The following is a 22,591-nucleotide window of genomic DNA, read 5'->3' as shown; positions in this document are numbered from 1 at the left end:
TTGTTCCACTTTATTGGCATTGTTTCAAAAGGTGATTCACCACTTACAGACCAGAAGTGCGTCTGTGTGTGTATGCCTGCATGTGTTTGTCATGACACATTTTACACTGAAGACTGTGCCACTTTTGACCAAAAGGGTGGCGTGTGAAAAATAGAACATGGAAAAATAGAACACAAAAAAGAAAAGGCGCAGGATTTCTGGTGTGTGCTGTGGCCGAACTGCAAACTACCTACATCGGGCATTTTATTTCCTGAAATGTTCACGGAACTTCAAAAACAATTTTTTGACCAGCAGCACACTCAAGTAAATATAAATAAAACCAGGCATTCTTGTCTCCTCCCTTGGCCTTTCTTTTAAGCTCCACCTGGGGACAGTGTTCCCTGGCTAAAGATGGTGGCTTGCAGGAAACTCACATGTCATCGACGTAACAGGGGTAGGGCATCTGCTGCACAAAGACACCGGTTTTCTTCTCAGTGCCCGTCAGCACCCTGATGATGGCCTGCTCCAACACATCCTGCAAGTAGGCGAAGCCCCCCCAGATGTACCGCATGTCCTCAAAGGGGTCAGCCCGAGGACCGGGGTCCCAATACCTGAAACCAAACCACAGGTGATCATACCTTCCTTAGAGCTACACCATTTAAAAAGCCAGTCACCCTCAATCCCACCACCCATCCACTATTTTTATTTTTGCATGTCACCCTCTGGTCTCATTTGACATGTGCACCTATTCTTAAATAGCTAGCAACAGAAGGAACGTACTATTTGTTAGTTTGGACTTTCCCCCCATTGACTGCTAACATTGCATCAAGTGGGCATACCAAAATTTACTTAACCATTCCCTTTTCATTCTTGTTTGCTCCTTTTTATAAAAATGGATAATGCTGGTGGGAAAACCTGAAGTCTTTTTTTTTCTGTTAACTTAATTCCTTGGCATTAATTTCCTTTAGTGGAAATGCTGAATCAAAAGGTTATCTATGGAACTTTAAAACAGCTTCCAGCAAAAACTGCACCCATTTCACCACAATCATGCCACCAACTTGGGTTATTTTTTGTTGGAATGTCTACCAAATTTTAGTTAAAATAAATTAGGTGTAGTTATAACAGCTCTCTGGACTTCTCAACATCAGGCAGATGCCGTGGATTCAACTTACGCGTCCTTGATTTTATTTGTCCTCTCCACATTGTCAATGTCCATTCGGATCTTGTACTTGACATGATGGGGCAGCTCAACACTCTCGGGAGCAATTCCAGTAAACACAATACCAGCCCAGAACCTCCTCTCGTCCAGCAGCTCCATGGACTTGTTGATGAGCCGAACCTCTGTTGCTATTGGTTCCAGCTTGTTCAGGTTGACACACTGATGGAAGAACAGCCTTCATGAGAAACGAGGTGGCCAGGAAAACAAGCAGCAGCCAAGACAGATCCAACCCTAAGAGAGAAGTGCTACACTGCAAGATTTTTTTATCCTAATCCTAAAATAGCTTTCCAATCTTAAACCAAGAATGGATAGTTTTGCTTTTTAAGAGAAATGCTGAAAATATTCAGAGATAAGTTACTTGCATTAATTTTTATAGAAAGAAAGAGTAATTTTTTTAATTTTAAGAGGTACCAGGGATTGAACCCAGGACCTTATCCATGTGAAGCACGCGCTCAACCACTGAGCTACACCCACTCCACAAGGGTAATTTTAGTTATGGCAACTGACAAAATAAGTAAATAAACAGGCAAAAAAGCCCTTTTATTTGTCCCCACTAAGTGACCTAACAATTTTTTAGTATTTCATTGAGAAACTTTAATCTGTCCTACATTTAATTTTAGGTAGGTTTCATAAATAATGCTTTTCTGAGGAAATGCTTTTGTACCATTAGGCATCAGGATATCGAAACATAAGGAGCACTTTCAGGCAATCCTGAAAATCTTAAAAACAATGGACCAAAACACTCTTGGTCGAGATAGAATAAACCCAGAGTTAGGACTGTTTATTGACTCATTCCATCACTCAACTAATATTTATTGAGCACTGATTTATCTAGACTTCCAGCCAACCAAGATGGAGGCCTACAATGCTCTGGGGTACCATCCCCCCACAGACTCTTCAAACTACCAGGAAAAACTGGCAGAGCCATCTTCCTCAAAACTCTGGAAAATGGTTAGTATTTACTGAGTATCTTTTGCACACCAAGCTCTGTGTCAGCCTTGAGGGCTACGACTATAAATAAGACTATTTCTAAGCCTTTCTACCAACTGAACCTTACTGCATCTTCTTACAGAGAGCCTTCTCCAAATGACCCACCAAACAGATCCTCACCTCCATGAAGTGAGATATGGTCTGGACTGCTCGGCTGGTCTCATTGAAAGCATCTCTCCAAGTATACACTGAGCCATTCGCAGACTGGACATCCTCTGGGTGCTTGGCCAGAAATGCTGCAATGTCTTGGGCCGTCCACCCTAAGCCATCCAACTGACGTTCCCAAAAGTGGTCCATGCCTCTGTAGTTCAACAGCGTCTGCCATTCCAATGACAGAATGCAAGTAGTAAGCACCAACTACATCTTGGTGAGCGCTACATGATTTCTAAAACCCTTTCACATGCATTGTCTCTTTTCATATCTGCAAGGTGGAAAACTGTGTTCCCATTTTACAGGTGAGAAGACTGAGGCAGGAAAAAAAAAAAGGATTTTTACCAAAACCAGGTAAACTAATAGTTATGGAACTGGGATATGAAGTCAGGCCAGGTTGAATCCAGAGTCCATGTTTTTCACTATACCCAGAAACCCAGCTTAAAAGTATTACCCATAATAGCAACAAAATCAACAATAATAGCATTGATTCTGTGTAGTTATTGTGTTAAGTGATTTACAGCTTTACCTCACTACTCATACAACTCTATGAGGACAGTACCTTTAATAGTCCCCATTTACAGATGGGAAAACCGAAGTTCAGAAAGGTGAAGTCACCGACATAAGGTCACACAGTTAGTAAGTAGCAAAGCCAGGACTGGAAGCTTAGGTCTTCTGACTCTAGGGTACCACTACATAGCAATATCTCACCTTCCTCTTTTGAGGCCCATTTCGATGAGCCCAAGTAAAGACACTTTCTTAAACTAGACTGCCTAGTTTAGGGAACTGATGCTGTTGTTAAACCAAGAAACTATTTAAAACATTTCCCAATTGCAGGACACATGGGTTGTGATGCGAAGGAGGCCTGTGTTCCAATTCCTCCCTAGTTGGCTGGCTCCACTGGGTCAAGGTGGAAGAGAAGGAAGTCAGGCTGGTGCTCAACAGCAGGTCCCGAGGGGCTGGAGCGGGGGTCTGCAAGGATATGTTGCCAGGAAAACAGGGCAACTTCAAACTCAGCTCATGGAAAAGGAGAAGCACCTGCAGCTCCTAGCACGGCTTCCAAAGGGAGGCTAGCCCCTGTATGGTGGTTTGAAGCTGTGTGGGCCCCAGAAAAGTAGGTTCTTAAAGTTAGTTCATTCCTGTGGGTGTGGACTCATTGGAAGTAGGGTCTTCTGGTGAGCAGGCTCTTAAGATGTGACCCACCTCATTCAGGTGGGTCTTAATCCTCTTACTGGAGTCCTTTACACATGGAATGAATACTGGGGGGGAACAGAGAGAAAGCCATGGAAGCAAGTAGCTGAAAGCAACAAAACCTTGGAGAGAAGGGAGAGACCAGCAGATGCCACCATGTGCCTTGCCCTGTGGCAGAGGAGCCCAGGATTGCCAGCAGCCAGACTTCAGGGAAAACACCACCTGACGGTGCCTTGGTTTGGACATTTTTTTCACTCTCAAAACTGTAAGCTTGAAAGCTAATAAATGCCCATTGTTAAAAGTCGACCCATTTTATAGTATCTGCTTCAGCAGCTTTAGCAAACTGAAACACCCTGGCTCTACCAGACGAGAATCTCCAAGGGTTTCTGAAAATTGCTGCCTTTCTAATAGCTTATTTTCACTAATGTAATAAACTTTTTTTTTTTACCCATGTGGTTCAGCATTTTTTATTTTAATGACAATATAGCCATTTTATAGTGTGTGTGTGCATATATATATGTGTGTGTGTATATACCATAATTTCATTTACTTTTCCCGTACTGCTGGGCATTTGGGCTGTTTCCAATTTTCACATTAACAACCATCACAGCAATAGCATTCACTCACAGAGTGACTCCTTTCTTTAAAAGTTTTAGGATATATCCCCGGGGGCATGTGGAATAGAGGTACACAAGATAGCACATGTTTTATGGTTCTTGACATTTTCATTCCAAATAGCTTTCCTATCAGGAGTAATAATTTATATATTATCATCAGTAGAATGCGTATACGTATTTTTGCTAATATAATAGATACAAAATGGTACTTTGCAAGAGTGTTTCTCACAGGGCATGGGTTAGCCATTCTGAAACTACTCTACACATGTGCTTAAACTGAATAAACACAGGCAGAGTGGAGAGACGTGATATTTGGGTGAGGCCTGCCCAGCCCTTCCCAAAGTGGCTTTTGAGCAATGGGGCCGAGGAAGACGAGCTCAGGGATGTGCCCAGGGAGATACCGACCAAGGGGCCAGTCAAGGATGCTCTGGGGGACCCAGAGACCTAGGACCAGTTCCAGGGGTGGCAGCCTGAGAGGAAGCACAGGCTTGAGATGAGGCATCAGGAGCAGGTCAGAAAGAAGAGCAGGCCAGGGCTGGGGGAGCCACGGGCAGCAGGAAGAGGTGCCTCTGCAGTGAAACGCTGTGAGTGCAGACAGAGCTGGGGGCGCAGGATGTTACGAGCCACCGCAGCAGAGGTAGGAGCCCCAGGCCTCGCCTTGTGTACCAGGACCCAGGCAGCAGGAGGTGCCAAGGACTGAGAAGCCCAAGGGAGGAGCTAAGTCAATGCCCCTTTAATAAAGAAAGGAATGCGGCACACTTGGCCCAGTGGTTAGGGCATCCGTCTACCACATGCGAGGTCCGCGGTTCCAAACCCCAGGCCTTCCTGACCCGTGTGGAGCTGGCCCATGCACAGTGCTGATGCACGCAAGGAGTGCTGTGCCACGCAGGGGTGTCCCCTGTGTAGGGGAGCCCCACGCGCAAGGGGTGCGCCCCGTAAGGAGAGCTGCCCAGCGTGAAAGGAAGTGTAGCCTGTGCAGGAATGGTGCCACACACACGGAGAGCTGACACAACAAGATGACGCAACAAAAAGAAACACAGATTCCCGTGCTGCTGACAACAACAGAAGCGGACAAAGAAGACGCAGCAAATAGACACAGAGAGCAGACAACCGGGGTGGGGAGGGAAGGGAGAGAAATAAATAAATCTTAAAATTTAAAAAATTTAAAAAAGGAGGGCAGGAGGGGGAGGCTCCTTCTGACCGGCGACCACCTTGTCTATGCCAGCCTGCCCACCCTCCTGCAAGCCTCCCGCAGCGCCCATCAGCCTGCTAGATATCCCCACCCAGCCAGAACTCAAGAATCACCCTACAGGTCCTCCTGGCTTCCCCTTCTCCTCAGCCACGCGGCCCCCAGGCATCTCCTCCCGCCCAATGCTCTGGCCACTGTCCCGGTGCAGGCTTCTTTTGTCACCCACTTGGATCACCTCCTCCCTGGACCTTGCCTTCCATCTTTCCTCCCTTCAATCCACCCATCATATCAGAATTATTTGTTTCCATCTCCTCTTGCCTAACACCCTTTGACGCCCTCCCCACACCCTCAGTGTGAAGGAAAAGGTCCTCGGCTTGGCACGCACACCCTCCAAGGCGGCGCCAGGCCTTTCTCCCAGCTAAGCTCCACACTTCCGACTGCACACCTGCCCTCTCCCACAGCAGGCTTCCTAATGAATGCCAAGGCCACATGCACAAGGAGCTGGGACGTGCCAGGCAAACTCTCAAGGTACAGCAGGGAGACGTCTATCTGCCCACAGAACCAAATTGAGTGAGTCCTCCAAAGGGCCCCCTGTCCTCTGAGAACCAGACAGAAGGAGTCCAACAAGTAGAAATAGGGATTCCCAGGACAGGACCGTCAAGAGCGGTTCACGACCATGCTGAGGGCTGCGGCACTGTCCACGGCCGCGTCACAGGAACCCCTTTCGGAGGAGGGCCTGGGGCCCACAGAGACCCTCCTGGAAGGATGCATGTTGTTTCAGGATTACTGCGCAGTGATGATTCAGGAAACCACACCATCAGCCCAGATTCGTTATTTTGTTTTTATCACTTAAGTCCTTTCTTTTTGAAGGCCCCAGTTTAAGAATTCAGTGTATCCGCAGCAGCGAAGGAGACCCTGGTGTCTCCATCACAGAAGACTTCTTCCTCCGTCATCAGCCTCCTTAGGGGTCAGAGGTGTGTCCTATACTTTGGGACAATCCCCTCCAGGTAGAGACCGGTTCCCAAACAGCCATCCCTCGGCCCTACGAGGTGCCAAGACGAGGAACCTGGCAAGATCCTTCTCCTTGCTGGCAGCAGAGGCGAGCGCAAGAGGCCTCCTTCTCCATGGAGATGGGAAAGAGCCTAATGATTCTCTGACTCAGCCCAGGCAGGGACGATGTGATTAAGCGGCACTCAGGCTCAAGCAAAGGAGACATTCTGTTCTTGCTCAGACTCCTCCGCCTTTGAAATCAATTGTCTCTAGAGCACTTACCCCTTTTGAGTGGCACAGAAGCACTAAATGCAATTTTCCTGCCGCGGTGACGGCGGCTCTGCATGCACGCGGAGCCTTTGGGGCCAAGCGTCTCAGACCCACCTACACGCAGACGGCGCTTTTGTTCCAGCACCTCTTTCCAGACCTCCTGAGACACAGGGAGCCTGAATACGATGCTTCGCCTGGCTCAGGGGCTGGAGCCAGAAATGAAAATAGAGTCAGCGCCCTGCAATGACAAGCCCTCTTGCTCGGAACACCAGCCCTCACTGAGTTGCTTTGAAAACTGATTATTTGACGACCGGAGGTGTCCACGCTGATGTGCAGGAAACTGTGTCACCTGTGCACCATGACCTGTACACTTCTAGAAAAGCCCCAGTCCTGTGGCTTGAGCCATGCCCCAGGCTCCATACTGGTTAATGGAGAGAATTCTCATCTCAGTCACTTCTGGGAAAGCATCGAGCAGCATCTGGTCATGAGAGGGACACTCACCCGGATGAGGTCCATCTCTTGGCTGTTCTCCATGAAGGTCCAGATCTTGGGGCTAAGCTCTTCCCAGATGCCTCTCAGATCGTGGAACATGGCCAGTTCCTGGAAGGTCTTGTTCACCTGGACTCACGTGGGGATCAGGGGCAGCAGAGAAAGGAGGGAGGGGCAGAGACGAGGAACACTTCAGCTGCGTGCTGGGAAGATGCCCCAGCAGGCAGCCCTTTGCCAGTCCTCCCCCCTCACCAAGATCTGCCCACAGCTACGATTCAGACGCCCAGGGCTGGGAGCGGGCCCCCACCATCAGCTCTGGCCTGGGTCAGGCTTTACGTTCTCTTAGGAAATCCCAGAGGAGCCCCGAGTAGCCTTAGCACACCCCGTCGGAAGGGAGGGACTCGGGCCCGGGCAGCTCACCTCGGCCATGACGTGCCTTGTAGCTGGAGTGTCGGGCGTATACAGGACCTTCCCTACTAGCAGGGGCTTGAGAGCTTTCCAGATAATGCGGGAAAGAGGGCTGGACTCCAGATTCTTCATCAGATCGTTGCAGTAGGGAGCTGCGAACGAGACGGAGGGCACATCCTCATTCGTATGATCACGCACTCGTAGGAAGTAGACAGCCAGTCGGGGGTTCGAATCCCAATTCTGTCGCTTACCAGTTAGGAATGCATGACTTCACTTTTTGGAGGCTTTCCTTGCTTATCTGTTAAAACGAGGTTAGGAACATCTCCTCGTAGGGAAGAGTGACTGAGACTATCTGTAAGGCCCTGGAACAGCACTTGATAAATCAGCTTCTGTAGTGGAATGCCGATGACCGATAACCTGCAGGCCATTCGGAGAAACCTTTCTGCTTTTCACAAGCCCTCAGCACTCTAGGTGCTGCCAGCCCTTCCGCTCTGCTTTCACCAACAGCAACCCAGGGCTCGTGAGACACCCGGGGGCCTGAATCCAGACTCCAGTTCCTATGCTAAAACCCCAATTTTCCCTTTAATTATGACATGAAGTTTTCCTCCTTCTCATCATAAGCATGCTCATACTGAATAAGAAACCAAATCTGAAAAATACAAAGGTATTACAGACAAGTAGAGTTTGACTGTCCAGAAGGATCCCTGCATATTATTTTTTTTAATTTCATTCTGTTTTTCTTTATATATCTCAAGCCTTCTCTATGTGCTGAACAGATGATAGAACTTTAAAAAGGGGGAAACAGAGGATTTGCTCACAGTGGATTTGTCGTGCCCAAGGAAGTTCCCTGGCTTTGGCCTGCAAGCGGGGGCAAGGAGCGGACGGCACATGAGAAACTCCCTATCGCGCCATCCTCCTTTGGCTTATAAAGTGAATATCCGGGAGTGCTAACTCCAGGGAAGAATGGAAGATTCTTGTATTACAGCCACACACACAAAGCTGCCTCCGTCAGGCTCTGAAAGACACACCTGCGGTCGGAAGTGGAGAAAGGCTCGCCTGCATCGAGCCTCCGAGGAACAGGGTGTCACTGTCTGCAACTGTACCACGCACTCCTCCCTACCACAGGGCACGGTACACACATCCCTCAGGATGCCCAAGCGCCGGCAGCAGCTATGGAGTTACAAAGAGCTTTAACACCGCCTCGCAGCTAAGACCCAAGGTCAACAGCAGCTCGGATGTCCTGGCCTGGTGGTTCCCAAGCGCCGCCCGCCGTGCCCAGGCAGTTCCAAGGCAGCGGGGGTTACTGGGAAAAGCACGAAGGAGGCAGATGTGGGCCTGTGTGCCGGCTCGGGAACTAGCTCTAGTGTGGCTTTGGCCAAGTCCCCTCCCCTCTCTGAGCCTGTAAAACGAGGGGTTAGAAAATCTTCCTTGCCGGGTTATCACAAAGGTCAAGCAAGAGAACTTAAACAGCCTGCATGGTAGAGAGGAAATGTTCCCCAAATGCTCGCTTTTCTTGCCGTTGTTATAGTTATTATCAGTGTGACTTTAACGTCTTTATTAAAAATCTTACCTTACTGGTTATAATAATAATTTTTAAAAGATCAGCATTTCATCTTTCGTTACTCTGGGACCCACCCTGCTACATCCTAACATACTGGGGAGGTGGACTTTCAATCATTCATTCGTTTGATAAGCATCACTGTGCAACTCAGATGTGCCAGATACCTTTCAAAGAACTGCTGATAAAGAAGAGACTTCAGATGGGCAGACAGACAAATGCCCACTGCTGCTACAAAGGATAAGGGTGAACATTAGCTCCCGTGGGAAGTCTTCCTGGAGGAGGTGACACGGGGCTGAGGCTAAAACCAAGCTGGGGAGCGGCCCAGGGCTTCAGCCAGTGCACACACTCACTTGTAGAATTGTCGTAGAAGGTGCCGGTATCTTCCTCGGTGCCGTTGCCCCCGAAGAGGGCTTTGTAGTTGTTGTCCTCGTACCAGTTGAGGGACTTGATCTTCAGGCCGCCCCCCTCAGGGTGGCCACAGACGATGCGGGACACGGCCTGGTAAATCTGGGTGGAGGAGCTGGAGCTGTTCACGTTGGTCAGAAACATCACCTCCTGCCGCATTTCGCTCCAGCTCCTCATGCTGAAGAGCTGGAGGCAGAGGAGGCAGGAAAAGGAGGAGAGGGGAGGGGTGGGGGCAGAGGAGAGAAAGAAACCTCTTACTTTCTTGACCTCTCAAAAGCCACAACCCAGAACCTATCATGTGGGGCACCACCTTCCTGATGCCTCGTGAGGGATCTCCTAGAACCTTCCTTCCTGTGGTTGGAACAAGCAGCATCTTACCACCTGGAGCTGGTTTAAAATGCAGACTGCAGGTGCCCTCCGCAGACCCGCAGAAGCTGCGCCTGCCTTTTCATAAGATGCCCAGGTGATTCCTTTGTTTTTTTAAACATTATTTTTTATATTTTATTTATTTTACTTTTCCCCTTCCCCTCCCCCCACCCGCTGTTTTTGCTGCCTGTGTCCACTTGCTGTGTGATGTTCTGTATCATTTTCTCTTCTCGTTTTTTCTCCTCTAGGATTCACCGGGATTTGATCCTGGGGACCTGTGACGTGGAGAGAGGTTCCCTGTCACCTGCGCCACCTCAGTTCCTGGCTCTGTCGCGCTTCACCTGACTCTCCCCGTCGCCTCTCGCTTGGTGCATTATCATCTTGCTGCGTGACCACTTGCACGGGCACTGACTCACGGCGCGGGCACAGGCTCACCACACGGGTACTCGGCGGGCACTCGGCTCACCACGCAGGCACTGGCCTGCCGTGCAGGCACGCTTTCTATTTTCTTTTTTACCAGGAGGCCCCAGGGGTCGAGCCCGGGCCCATATGGTAGGCGGAAGCCCTATCACTTGAGCCACATCTCCTGCCCCAGGTGATTCCTTTGCACACTGAAGTGCAAGAAGCACCGCCCAGAAGCCAGCAGAGCGCCTGGGGATGGGCTGCGGCTCCCTGGGGGCTATCTTCTGGTTTATTAAAAAAAAAAAAAAAGAACCCTTTCTCTGAACAGCTACATCATCTTCTGACTGTGTAAGATTCCATTAACGCCTGCTCAATTCCTCGTTTGTTCTGGCTCAAACTTCAGTGTAGAAATTTAGGAGTCACCCTCCCACCTTGAGGGAAAAGTACTCTGGTGAAGTCCCCTATCCTGGTCTGGTGGGGGATGAAAGAAGCATAAGGCGGGAGACCTGCGTTCGAATCCCACCTCCGTCCCTCATTACTTCCGGCTTCACAAACGTCACATCACCTCTCCAAGGCCCAATTTCTCCTGAAAACTATGAAGTTAGAACACGAGTGGTGGTGAAGAGCAAATCTCATGAGATAGAGGAGAAGAGCCCACAGAACAGGCCCTGGACGGTGAGCCCGAAGCCCCCCACAGCCACCACAGGGGCCTGGGACACACACCCAAAAAGCAGCAGTGACAGGCGGCACTGACTCTCACCCGCGAACAGACTCCAGCCCCTTGTGGGGTTCTTGGCCCAATTACTCTTAGTATTAAATATTTACAGAGCGCTTTGTATTTCCAAGCGTTTTACACTAAATCATTAATAAGTCCTCAGGTTCCTTGAAATATCACCACTCAGGCTCCCACGGGGGCAGATGGAGCCGTGGGAAGCGGAGCACCGAGGCCGTGGGTAAGGCGTGGGTGTCCCACCACGCCCTGGCCTGAGCCTCTGACCTTGACCTTCTGCCTCGGGGAGGGGGGAGCCTGATGCCTCTCCTGCCGCCTCACCTTGGAGACTTTAAAGAGCCACTGGGAGGAGGCCCTCCTCTCTGACAGGCTGCCCGCCCTCCCCGTGCCTTTTCCTCCGCAGAAACCAGCACACCCTGGAGCAGTTATTTCCAAAGCACCAGCCCTCCCTGGCACTTGTCTTAGGAGTGCACCTGCTCGTTCTCAGCGCCCCAGCACAGGCTCCACGCTGCCTCTTGAAGGGCTGGCTCCCTTAGGCACAGGGAGGGGTGGCCCTGCCCCTCTCCAGCCCTGTGTCCCCAGCTCCAGCCATGCCCAGCCCAGGAACCCTGTGTGCTCAGCATTTGTGAACTGAAAAACCGAGAAGCACTGGCTCCACCTTCGCCGCACACTGCGAAGCCCTCCTTCCTCCCTCGCCTCTCCTTAGCTCGTCAGCCAGAGTGCCGCCAGTCTATCAAGGCCAGGTCTCATCCTGGTGCGCTCTGCTCCAGCCTCACAGCGGGCTTCTTGTCTGAACGAGGCCGGCACGGCCCTCACCTCCGTGACCCGTGAACTCATCTCTGACCACCGTCCACCTGCTCACTTCGTTCCGGTCACACTGGCTTCCTTCCTGTTCCATAAACCTGTTCTTCAGGTGTGCGTTAGCATCCGAGTCTTCGTGCTGAGACGACCCTTCCCTGCCCACGGACACGCCATCGTTTCCTTCAGGTCTCTGTCAAATTGTCACCATCTCAGAGAGGACTTCTGCAACCAACCCCCTTAAAATAGCACCCGTCAGTCTCTATTCCCCCACCCTGCTTTATTTTTCTTCATAGCATGCAGCCCTGCTGCCACATCATTCATCTGTTTGTTTCTGTCTCCTGTCCCACAAAAGTCCACGAAAAAAGACAAGTTCACTTGTTTGCTGCTGCGTTGCCAGCATCCAGCAGTGCCAGACCCCTCGGGGGGCGGGAAACTGAGGCTCTGTCTTCCTGTCTCACCTTCCCCACCTCGCCAAGCATACCTTCTTGGCACCCAGACGCAACACTCCTGCCAGTGTTGACACAGCTGCCTCCTCAATTCCCTGTATCCACTCAATTGCCAGGCCCTGTCAGTCCATAGTTTCTTCCTTGGAAGGGTTTCCTCTCCATTCCAGTGACCAGCAGAGTTCATCTGACACCAGTGGGCTATAGCAGCCAGCACCTGGGCTTCGGAGCGTGACAGTTCTGAGTTCAAATCCCAGTTCTGCCACGTAACTAATAGGATTCTGTGGGCTAGCAGCTGAACTTTTCCAAGGTCATGTGGATTATACGGGGAAACTGGGTGAAGCTGCCCGCGCCAAGGCAGCCCCTCCGAAGATGCTAGCTCCTTTTCACTTTTCCTTTCAGGGCCTCGTGCTTTAGTGGAAACAAATGACGTTACTCCAAACACTGACCCGATAAACAAGTACCATTATTTAGCCTCTCCCATTTGTCCCAGAAAAAAACAGCAAGTCAGATGATGAGGTAAAGCCACTTGGTGCACTGAGAGGAGCCAGTGGCCTTTGCTTGCCCTGGACCAGGGAGCAAGCAGAGCGCATGGAAACAGCTGCCAAGAAAAATGTATACTGCTCCCTTGGAGAGTTTCCTCCACATAAGCAACAGGAACAGCACATGCTTTCAATTAATTTTTTTTTTTTTTTACCCCAGACAAAAGGCAGGCCCAGTGATGTAAAAGGAAACAGCTGTCACCAGACCCTGTGCAGAGGCAGCCTCCTCGGTGGCAGTCCCTGCTTCGCTTTCTCCAAGACCAGAAATGAAAGAGGGGGAGGAAGGCTGGGAGGGGACCTGCAGAGGGTAATACAACAGGGCAAGCCACTTTCAGATACCAGGAATGCTGAGGTGCTCAGACCTCAAGGAGGAGCCCCTGACTTGCAGTGCAGTGTCTGTTTCTCCTTCTGCCTCCAGGGGGAGCCCTGGTTGACCTAGCTTCTCCACGCAAGGTCACCAGCGTTCAAAACCTGATCAGAAAATGGCAGGCTGGATGGGGACCCAGAAGTTAAGCCTCTTAAATCAAAACACATGAGCAGAATTAAGAGCAAGAAGAGAGGAGAGGAGAAGAGATGATGAAGCAGGAGAGGGAAGAGGGGTCAGGGGAGAAGAGAAGAGATGGTAAGAGAGGGAGGAGAAATTTTAAGTGCAAAAGAAAAAAAGACCCAGAAAGACATACCAAAGTGTCAAGAGTGTTTAATTTCTGCATTTTCTGTATTTTCCAAGTGTTCTGTCATTTCCATAATGAACACGCAATACGATTATTCTCAGAAAACATAAATTTTGACACTTGAAAAAAAATGATACGAGCACTAAAAAATGGGGTGAGTTAGAGAAACAACTAAAAACAAGGCTGACCAGGACTGAGAACAAGCTTCCCACAAGTTTTTCCTCTGAAATACCCTGACTTTGGAGCTTGCACTGGTTCTGAACGCCGCCTCCTAGCTCTGCCCCTTACACACTGGGGCTCCAGAAAGTCCCTCCATTCCAAGGCCACTTTGAGCCAAGAATGAGAGTCAGGAGGTGGCGCGCACGCTGGCGGGAGGCGGGAGGGACGGCCAACTGCTTTGGCAAGGACCCTGCAGACCCACTGGGCCTAGGACAATGACTGTCCTGACGCATCTGTCAATGTGTGGGCCTAGGAGGAAGGCAAATTCGGTTAACGTTCATCAGGATATGAGAAGCCAGATGAAGCTGTGCTTATGGGTACTGCAGTACCCCTACAGTGAGCAGACAAATGTTTGGTAAAGCAATCGTCCAGCCTTGCTATTGAAGAAGAAACACAAAGAAGCTGCTGGCAAGACAGAAAGAGTTGGGGGATGGGGGTGTTCTCCGCTTTACAAATGTGTTGTTATTACCTGGGGGCAAAGATAAACAAGGGGAGAAAATTCTAGACTAGATGTCAGCTCATAACTAATTAGTCTGAGACATTCGTGGGGCTCAGCTTCTTCATCTGTAAAGTAAGGAAATGAAACCAGATAATTTTCAAGAAGTGGGTCTCAGGTTCTTCATCTGTAAGGAAAATCAAACCAGATAATTTTCAAGATCTCTTTTGTTCCTAAAGTTGGCTTTACATTTCATGGGATTTTTCAAATCAAAAGGCCCAGTGACTACAACTGCCCCTGTTGCTGCCAAATGTCCGCAGGCTCTAACTTAACCAAACTCAGAGACTAGGAGTGACGCGGGACGGTTTGTGTCTGGTGCTGGGAAGAGAGAACTTACCTCTTGGGCCAACGCCCCGAGACTATCCACCAGCATTTTTGTGGCTTCGGCCAGCTCCAGGTTTGGGAAGTGAGATGATGTGGAGTTTAGTTCTCTCTGGAATGAGAAAAGATACTTTGTTTCTGCACTCAACTATAAACCTGAAATCTCTAGTGAAAATAAACAAGTTAATTAAAACCATTCACAACCTTGAGTTCAAAAAACAAGAAACCCTCTCCTAACCAAAAGGAAAGACACTACAGTTATTCTAACTATATGTGTCTATGTTCTTTTCTTCAGATGAGAAGTGCTGATACTTTGATGATGCTTTTAATCTTGTTAAACTGATTATCAACTGTTAATAGACAATAGATTTTTTTAAAAACACCTCCTTCTGAGTGTGTGTGTCCCACTGCAACTCTAACCACAAATTTCCAACTCTATGATTCTGTAAAACAGACAATGGCCTTGAGAGACAAGCTTGTGGTACTTCACAAGGAAGAAAAGGCAAAGTATAAAGCTGCCAAAAGCCAGGGAAAGAAAGAATTCTCTCTCTTTTCATTCTGCTCAAGTCAGCGCTGTTTCTAACACTGGAAATTTAATACTGAACAGTTATTTTTAATGCCATAATTTTCAGCAAATTTTATATTTATTAATTTACATACTTAGTTGCTATTACATGCCACCTAACTGCAGAACAAATATAAGAAAATAATTAGGTGCAAGGAAGAGATAAAAAGGGCAGAAAGTTTAAGCTAAAGAAGAAAAATGATGAACCATCTATAGACTCTGATGCCAGAGCTGCTACAGAAGAGCCTCAGATTTGGTTCTGAGTCTCCCAGGCTACCAAAAAGAGAAAGATCCATTTCACCCTTCCAATCTGAATTGTCTGAAAGGCATTCCTTCAGGGAAAGCCCAGCTTTCCTTGGTGTTTCTATATGGGCATTGTTTTTATTCACTATCAGACCCCCTAAAGTCTAAAGAAAGTAGAGCTACTCTGACATGTGTCTTACTAATATATCAGAGATTGTTAGGAAATTATAATGGAGCCTACACAGGGAGAGGGGAAACTTACAGAGATTGAAAGTAGATGGTAATCATGTCCATCTCTAAAAAAAAGTAGTATGGATTATTTCTCTTCCAAAAAACCCAAATACATGAGACCAAGTTAGCCTCATCATGATCATCGTGATACCCAAGCATAACCCTGGAATGGGCATTTATAGGAAAATCTGCCTAAAGGGTCTGCAAATAACTGATTGAGCCTGACTCCTGTGCTCCCCCTGAATGGTTTCCAGCATTCCCACCCTCACAGTAACCCCGAAATTCAGGGAGGTCTCCAGGATACAGCTCCGAGACAGGGTTAGTGGCTGTCCCTGACAGGGAGAGTTCTTCAGGAGCAGAATAGGTGGGCCGTTTTGTTTTTTACTTTCTCTCTTCACCTTCACTTTCCAACTAGATGTTACCAACCCAGAAGCTAAACCAACAGAGAACTTGCAGTAAGTAAAACTTTCACAGACTGAGAGGTTTGACTTGGAAGACAGAGGAGGTAGAAAGCCTTTTGAGGTTTAGCATGAAGCCCACATGATGTTATATGTTCAGGATTGTAGAAAGAAAGAAAAAAAAAAAAAAAGCCAGACTAACTGCAGGTAAAATGTTTGAAAGTTAAAATTGATATTGAGTCCATTTCTTTTATGAAGTCTAAATGGAAATAAGGTTCTTCTGATGCTTTCTTGTCTCTCTGCCCCTTCTCTGGTCATGGAGCTCTGGTTGGCTACAGAACCCTGGATAAAGAACTCAAGTTCCCCAGGCCACGTGTTCTCAATTCTCCAGCAGAGACGACGATGCTCCACAAATATCACGGAGTTCTCCGGAGGGTTAATCAGTGGACATGTGCAAAGCAACGTGCACAGGGCTGGCACACAGTAGGTCCTCACAAACGTGAACAATTTCCTCCTCTGCCTTTCCCTTCACTTCCTTGAAAGTTCACTGCCCAAACTGAAGAGCCCTCGTCTCCTACAGGGTGGGCCAGTTCTTGAAAAGACATACATCCTTCCTCCTTCTTGGCTAGCTCTCAACAAACTTTTTCCCCTGCTAGAGCCATCGCCTCACAGCACACCAACTACATTCCCATGTGCCAGCTCTAAAATTATAAATACGCCTCGCTGCACGGCTAAGACGCCCTCATCCTCATTCCCGAATTCTTGAGGATAAAAGGCCTCTCTCTCCTCCATGGCCCTTTCCTTTTACTCCATGTTTGCCAAAGTGTGAAACCCAAGATAATAGTAAGGGGATGAAATATACACGTACGTGTGTATACACGTCGTTATCTCCATGTATGGCGTAAGCCTACCTTCTATGTGTAGCAAGTAATATTTATTTTATTTTTACGGTATGCGATCATTTCCTCTATAATTATTTATTTACACAAAGCAATGAGTCTATTCAAAGGAAGCAGTAAGTTAAAACGGGACTAGTTTCACTTGGTTATGACTGAAACACAATCAGAGTGGTGTGAAAGAGCAGGTCTTGCCCATACGGTGTGGTCTTGGGGGCGGCAGAGGCAGAATCAGCTGTGGTACTAGTTAAATAGGCAGATGACCAGCCCATGGAGACCCACTGAGCCAGCAGCTGAGCATCTACCCTGGACACCTCCGGAGGGTTCTTCTGCACACGGAAGCTTGAGAACCACTGGGACACAGCCTTGTCCAGCGTCCATGCCTCTTTCTTGCAGTATTTCTTGCACAGACATGGCTCTCTGGGCATTCCAGGTCTGAGTCACACAATACTGTCTGCTTCAGCTTGTGAAGCAACAAAGAGACCAATTGGTTCCCCTGGCCCTGAGGGGGATCCAAATGGTGCCAAATGCATATGAGGCCAGGCATGACACATCAATGAGACACACAAGTCACCAAGTGCAAAGACATTTCGAAAAGCCCCAGACCCGATACTGCGCCACTGCTGCGATTACCAGATACCTCCCCTGGGAAGCGGACGGAGCAATGAGCAATTCGTGTTATTCTTGGATTATGTTTCCTCCATCTGAATGACCCGAAAATCTTCACGGGTTACAATTTTCCCTCCAGGTTTACATAAAATACATAATTTAAATGTATTTTAAAAGCTACCCAAGTTAGAAAAGCTCCAGGCACTCAGCAGGGTCTTGGGCAGAGTTGTTTAACCGGGACTGCAGGTGACCAGGATGCAAACACATGGATGGCCTGGGATCTGCTGTGGCCCTCGGACCTTTGCACAGGCAAACACCAATGCAATACCGATCGATCTGACCATATGACTTTGTTATCAATCATCTGTACCTCCCTCCGTCTGCTTGATTTTGGTTTAGGTCTCTATCAGAAGCATTGGCTAAACCCATCCATAGTAATAATGTTTTGCCTTATCTGTGCTGAGGCATTAAAAAATACAGAGACGAGACTGGTGCAAACACACAAACTTACTAATACCAATTCACAGGGATAACTGTTCCCGAGCCACATGGTTATAATTAAGAAAAAGTTAATAAATCTCCACGTCACACCACTATACAAAAATGAATTCCCAGTAGACTAATTAACAATAAAAATGAAAATTTAAAACAGAAGAAAGCATGTGAAAAATATATTTTGTGCTTGGAATAGGGAAGAATGTCTTAAACCAAATATAAAAAGGTCAAAGCAAAATGGGGGGAAAATGTAACTTTAAAAAATAAAAACTGGGCATCAAATGACACATAAACAACCTGTGAAAACGAGTCACATGCTGGAAGAATAGGTTTTTAAAATGGCGGTATAAAAATGAAATACTATACAGCAGTTTAAATGAACCAGAAGCCTCATATCCATCAACACTGATAAATCTCAGATATAATGTTGAGTGGAAAAGACAAATTGCAGGTCAGTGTGTGTGTCTACATGGTGTAGACACAAACAACGAATATTATAAATTATTTACAACTTAATATAAATATAGAGTACAGAGGATAAAACCATGCAACTCCAGGACAGCGGGTATCTCTTAGGAAAGAGTCAGGGCACACACATGGCACTGGCTCTATCTGTAATGTTTTATTTCTTGAACAGAAAATGGAGCAAGTATGGCAAAACAATGAAGACAGTGTGTAGCTATCCTTTACATCAGGGGATCTTAAACAAGGGGTTGGTGAGCTAGAACTGAAATTCAAAAAAACATTATTCTTGTGGGGACGTGTTGGTGCAGGTGTGATATATTTATTACATAATACACAGTATAGCGTGGACTTAGGAAGGGGTCTGTGGTTTTCACCAGACTGGCAAAAGGGTCCATAGAACAAAAAAGGTTAGGAACATGTGCTTTATGTGATTCCCGGTAGTTCTTTGCCTTTTGAACTATCTCATAATTTCCTTTTTAATTCAGAAAAGGACAAGAAAAGGGAGGAGAGAGAAAGGGAGGTAGAGCTAAATAAAGGAAGAGTAAAGAATGTATGTTGGCCTGAGCGGATATCAGATCTAAAAGCTGTCTAACTTTCTTGAATGAAATTAACCCCAGGAAATAACTCATGCCTTGAAACTAGGTCACAAAATAAAGTCTGAGACTCACATGCCTGCACCTACTGTTAGCTGTGGGCTCTTGCTCATACTTACTTGACAAAAGCAGACAATGTTTGCCAAATCATTTTCCCAAAGAGTACCAGTAAACAATTCACAAATTGGAACTCCTACTAATTTTCCTTACCCAAAAAAAAAAAAATCCCCTTGGCTATGAACTCATATAAGTCCCCAGTGACCACAGAAGGCACATGCTTTTCTTGTATGAAGTAAGGAAATGGGGAAAAAGAGGGAAAATGAAACCCTTAGCGAGGAACTGTACTTTGTGTTAAGCTAACTGGATTCGTGTACTATTCAGTACTTTTAGATCATAATTAAATCCCTTATTACCACTAGGGGATGAATTCACAAATGCTAATCATATTACTCAAAAGCTACCACCCAGTTCTGTAAAGTGCTAATCACAACAAGGCAACATTTCCTAAAAGCATGACACAGTGGGGTGCTGGCCCTGGAATGACAAAGGTCACTCTGCCCATCTTTCCTGGGTAGAACAGATGGCCTCATTATAGGCTCTCTGTCCTCACTAGCTCAGCAGTTAAATTGGGGGAGACTGAAAAAATAAAGAAAGCAGTAACTTAGCAAAGTCAATTTTGCTTTCCGTTTTGAACTGGTGTTTTACTTCCACCCGCTGTCTTATACAGTTCCTGGCACATAATATCCAGCTGCTCAATAAATGCTTGTGGAAGAACAAAAGGAAGGGAGGCGGGCATGAGGAGAGAGCGCCCTGCAATTCTGTACTGACCTCTTCAGGTCGCATGCTCTCCAGAGCCCCTCGGTGGCCCCCTGGCTCCAAGAGGGAGGCCCAGCGTCTTAACTCTGCGCATGAAAGTGTCCTCATCTCACCTCTGCCCACCTCCCCACATTGGGTCCCACCACGGCTTGCCCAACCAAACTGCCCCACAGCTCTATCTTCTCCATTTAGGGGCAATTCCCCTACATGCCACCTTTTCTCTCCCACCTCTCGACCCTTGCATTAGGCCGTGTCCTCTGCCTAGAACACTCTCCTCCAGGTTCTTTACCAGCCTAATCTCTATGCGTTAAGTGCCACCTTAGAAGACGCTTTTTTCAGATCCTCAAAGACTCGGTTGGAGCCCCCACCTGCACCAGCCTCACAGCACCTACAGAGCTCCTCTCGCTCTGCTCAGCATCTGCCCCGTCCCTGGTGTGTCCCCCCGAGCTCTCCCCCAGGTTGGAAACACAGATCAGGGCTCTAGAAATGATGAATTTAAGTGTCTGTGTATAGATGATACAAAATGCAGACTCGGAAGAGATTATTACTAATGCATTAGATGCCACAGGCCAACAGAAGGCAAAGGCAGGACATCTATGAAACTGGAATATAACATAGTCGAAACTCTTCAATTTACAAAAAGCTGGTCCACACCCCAATTTTGTCACAAATTCTTCTACTGAATACAGTGAGATGTGAGTGTACATATATCTGAGTAGTGTTTTCACTACAGAACACATTTTTGTTTTCCTCTGTGCAGGCATGTTATGTTCATAGGGACATTTCAAACTTCCTCTAATCACTCTCATAAAGTAGACTGGAATCACTACTTCACTTTGCCCATCGGCAGGAAACCTGGTTCAGGGCAAGGATTAATATGTTTCAGTTCACGCTGAAAACCAGAGCATCCTAAGTAGAATGAAAATCACCACCTAGAAGTAATCATCCTCTCCCCAATGAGATTCATGATAATAAAAGTTTCCGTTGAGGAGAATACTAGCATTTTTGATTGACTATGAGAAATCATAAGATTCGTGAATGACGAAGGGACTAAACTTTTAAAAACAATATGACCACATAAATACTAATTTTTAAGTTTAATGTGTTTAATGTATTAAATCATTTTTTGTTGTTTTTAAAAAGTTAAATACCCTACCACCACATAATTCAGGACCCAAAATCAAACCTTTATTCTACAAATGCAGCACTTTTCAAGGAAAAAATAATCTGCACAGATGCAAAATGTCTAAATTTGGCTAAATTCTGCTAAATTCACCATTTAGCCTTCAGTTCTCCAATACTCTTTTCTCATAAGAACATAGATTTACTGAAGAGAAAATCTGCAAGACATGCCAATCTACCAAATACCAAACGGCGAGGATTGCAATTGCCTCGTGAACATACATGTTGTAAGCAGGTGGGCAAAAACTCAAATACAGCCAAACAAAATCTGATACTTCCCACAGATGTCTGAGTTTCAGGCAGGGGGAAACGAAAAGCAAGTATTCTTTTCTGCAACAACCCAAGTAAACGTCTTTTGGACTACAGGTGACAAGGTTAAGTGTCTAGCCCTAAAAAGTCATAAGGCAGAAGATGCTCAACAAAGATCCTTCAAGACCAAGATGCCCTGTCTACCCCTCATCATCTGCCTCTTCGATCTCTACATAATACTGTGAAGACCCTCACATCACCTACTGTGCTCCTGAACTGAGCCCCACCTCTGCACAGAGATGCTGCACACATCAGAAGACAAGGGAACAGAACCCTTTGCTCCCTAGAAACAGAACTTTCCCTTTAGGCTGAAGGTATCATCAGAGGTCAGGACAATCTACCCACAATGCTGGGCAGGCTCCAAGTTGTTACTGAAATGGAGATACATCAGCGTGCCTGGCCCTCCCACCTCAAGGATAAGACACTTCTTTTACAAAACTGGGCCAAAGGGGGAGCCAGGACCAGAGCCTAAGTCTAGCTAACCCTGATCCCACATTCCTTCCTCCATGGTTCACGGTGTGAACGCTGACAAAGACTGCTGTCAGGGAGGTGGTTTGGGAGCTCATCAATGGAACTGGGATGGAATGACAGCCATCACCTACAGACTGTCAAGAATCCCTCAAGGGGTGGGGAATTCTCAGCCTGAAAGTGGATTCTCAGCCTAAGGTAAACCAAGGACTAGAAGTCAATAGTACAATTATAAAAATGTCCTTTCATCAGTAGTAACAAATGTACCACACTCATTCAAGGTGCTAATAATCGGGTAGTAGAATAATTAACATTAGGGTTGCTCATGAGCTTTATGTATGATTTTTCTGTAAATCTACAACTTATGTATTTAATTATATACAAAGTGGGTTTTCAATGCCCACTGGGATGAAAGTTCCACAGACATCCTGACATACAATAAATATTTGTTGGTTTTGCTGAATGAATTCCTCTGTACCAGCAGTCAGAAATAAGGCTTGTTTTGGGATGCTCCACCTTCCAAAGTCACTACTTTCTTGTTTGTGTATTACATATCCTGATAGGTAGTGATTCTTGTGCTTTAGAATCACAAGATACAGGCAAGAAAGAGTGGAAAGCTTAAAAGGGATCAAGAAAAGACAAAGGCACCAGAGAGACACTTCAAAAACATGATGAAATGTATGGAACCAATCAAAAGTCAGTTATGGAAAAAATTTTAAAAATTAAAAAATATTTTTTTTAAAAAGTCAGTTATGGGGAGCGGCTGTGGCTCAATCAGATGAGCTCCCATCTACGATATGGGAGGCCCTCAGCTCACATCCTGGGGCCTCCTTGTGAAGGCAGGCTCGCCTGCACAAAGCAGAGCGCCGCCC

The 22,591-nt window shown here is 47.0% G+C and overlaps 1 protein-coding gene across 5 annotated transcripts in view; it reads right to left on the bottom strand.

The window, feature by feature from the left end:
- Positions 1-22,591, bottom strand: part of ABCA1 (ATP binding cassette subfamily A member 1) — a 135,941-nt gene that overhangs the window by 51,615 nt on the left and 61,735 nt on the right. For all 5 annotated transcript variants that reach the window (XM_058302588.2, XM_058302586.1, XM_012526704.3 and 2 more), the window contains 7 exons: positions 14,466-14,561; positions 9,404-9,644; positions 7,505-7,644; positions 7,097-7,213; positions 2,309-2,506; positions 1,152-1,357; positions 414-590 (listed from right to left, as the gene is read on the bottom strand). In XM_058302588.2, the coding sequence (XP_058158571.1) occupies positions 414-590; positions 1,152-1,357; positions 2,309-2,506; positions 7,097-7,213; positions 7,505-7,644; positions 9,404-9,644; positions 14,466-14,561 (1,175 nt within the window). The remainder of the gene's footprint in view (positions 1-413; positions 591-1,151; positions 1,358-2,308; positions 2,507-7,096; positions 7,214-7,504; positions 7,645-9,403; positions 9,645-14,465; positions 14,562-22,591) is intronic.

The sequence above is a fragment of the Dasypus novemcinctus genome, chromosome 8, assembly GCF_030445035.2.
Source record: "Dasypus novemcinctus isolate mDasNov1 chromosome 8, mDasNov1.1.hap2, whole genome shotgun sequence".
Classification (NCBI taxonomy): Eukaryota; Metazoa; Chordata; class Mammalia; order Cingulata; family Dasypodidae; genus Dasypus; species Dasypus novemcinctus.
Note: the sequence above shows the minus strand (reverse complement) of the source record. Positions and strands in the feature narration are given on the sequence as shown.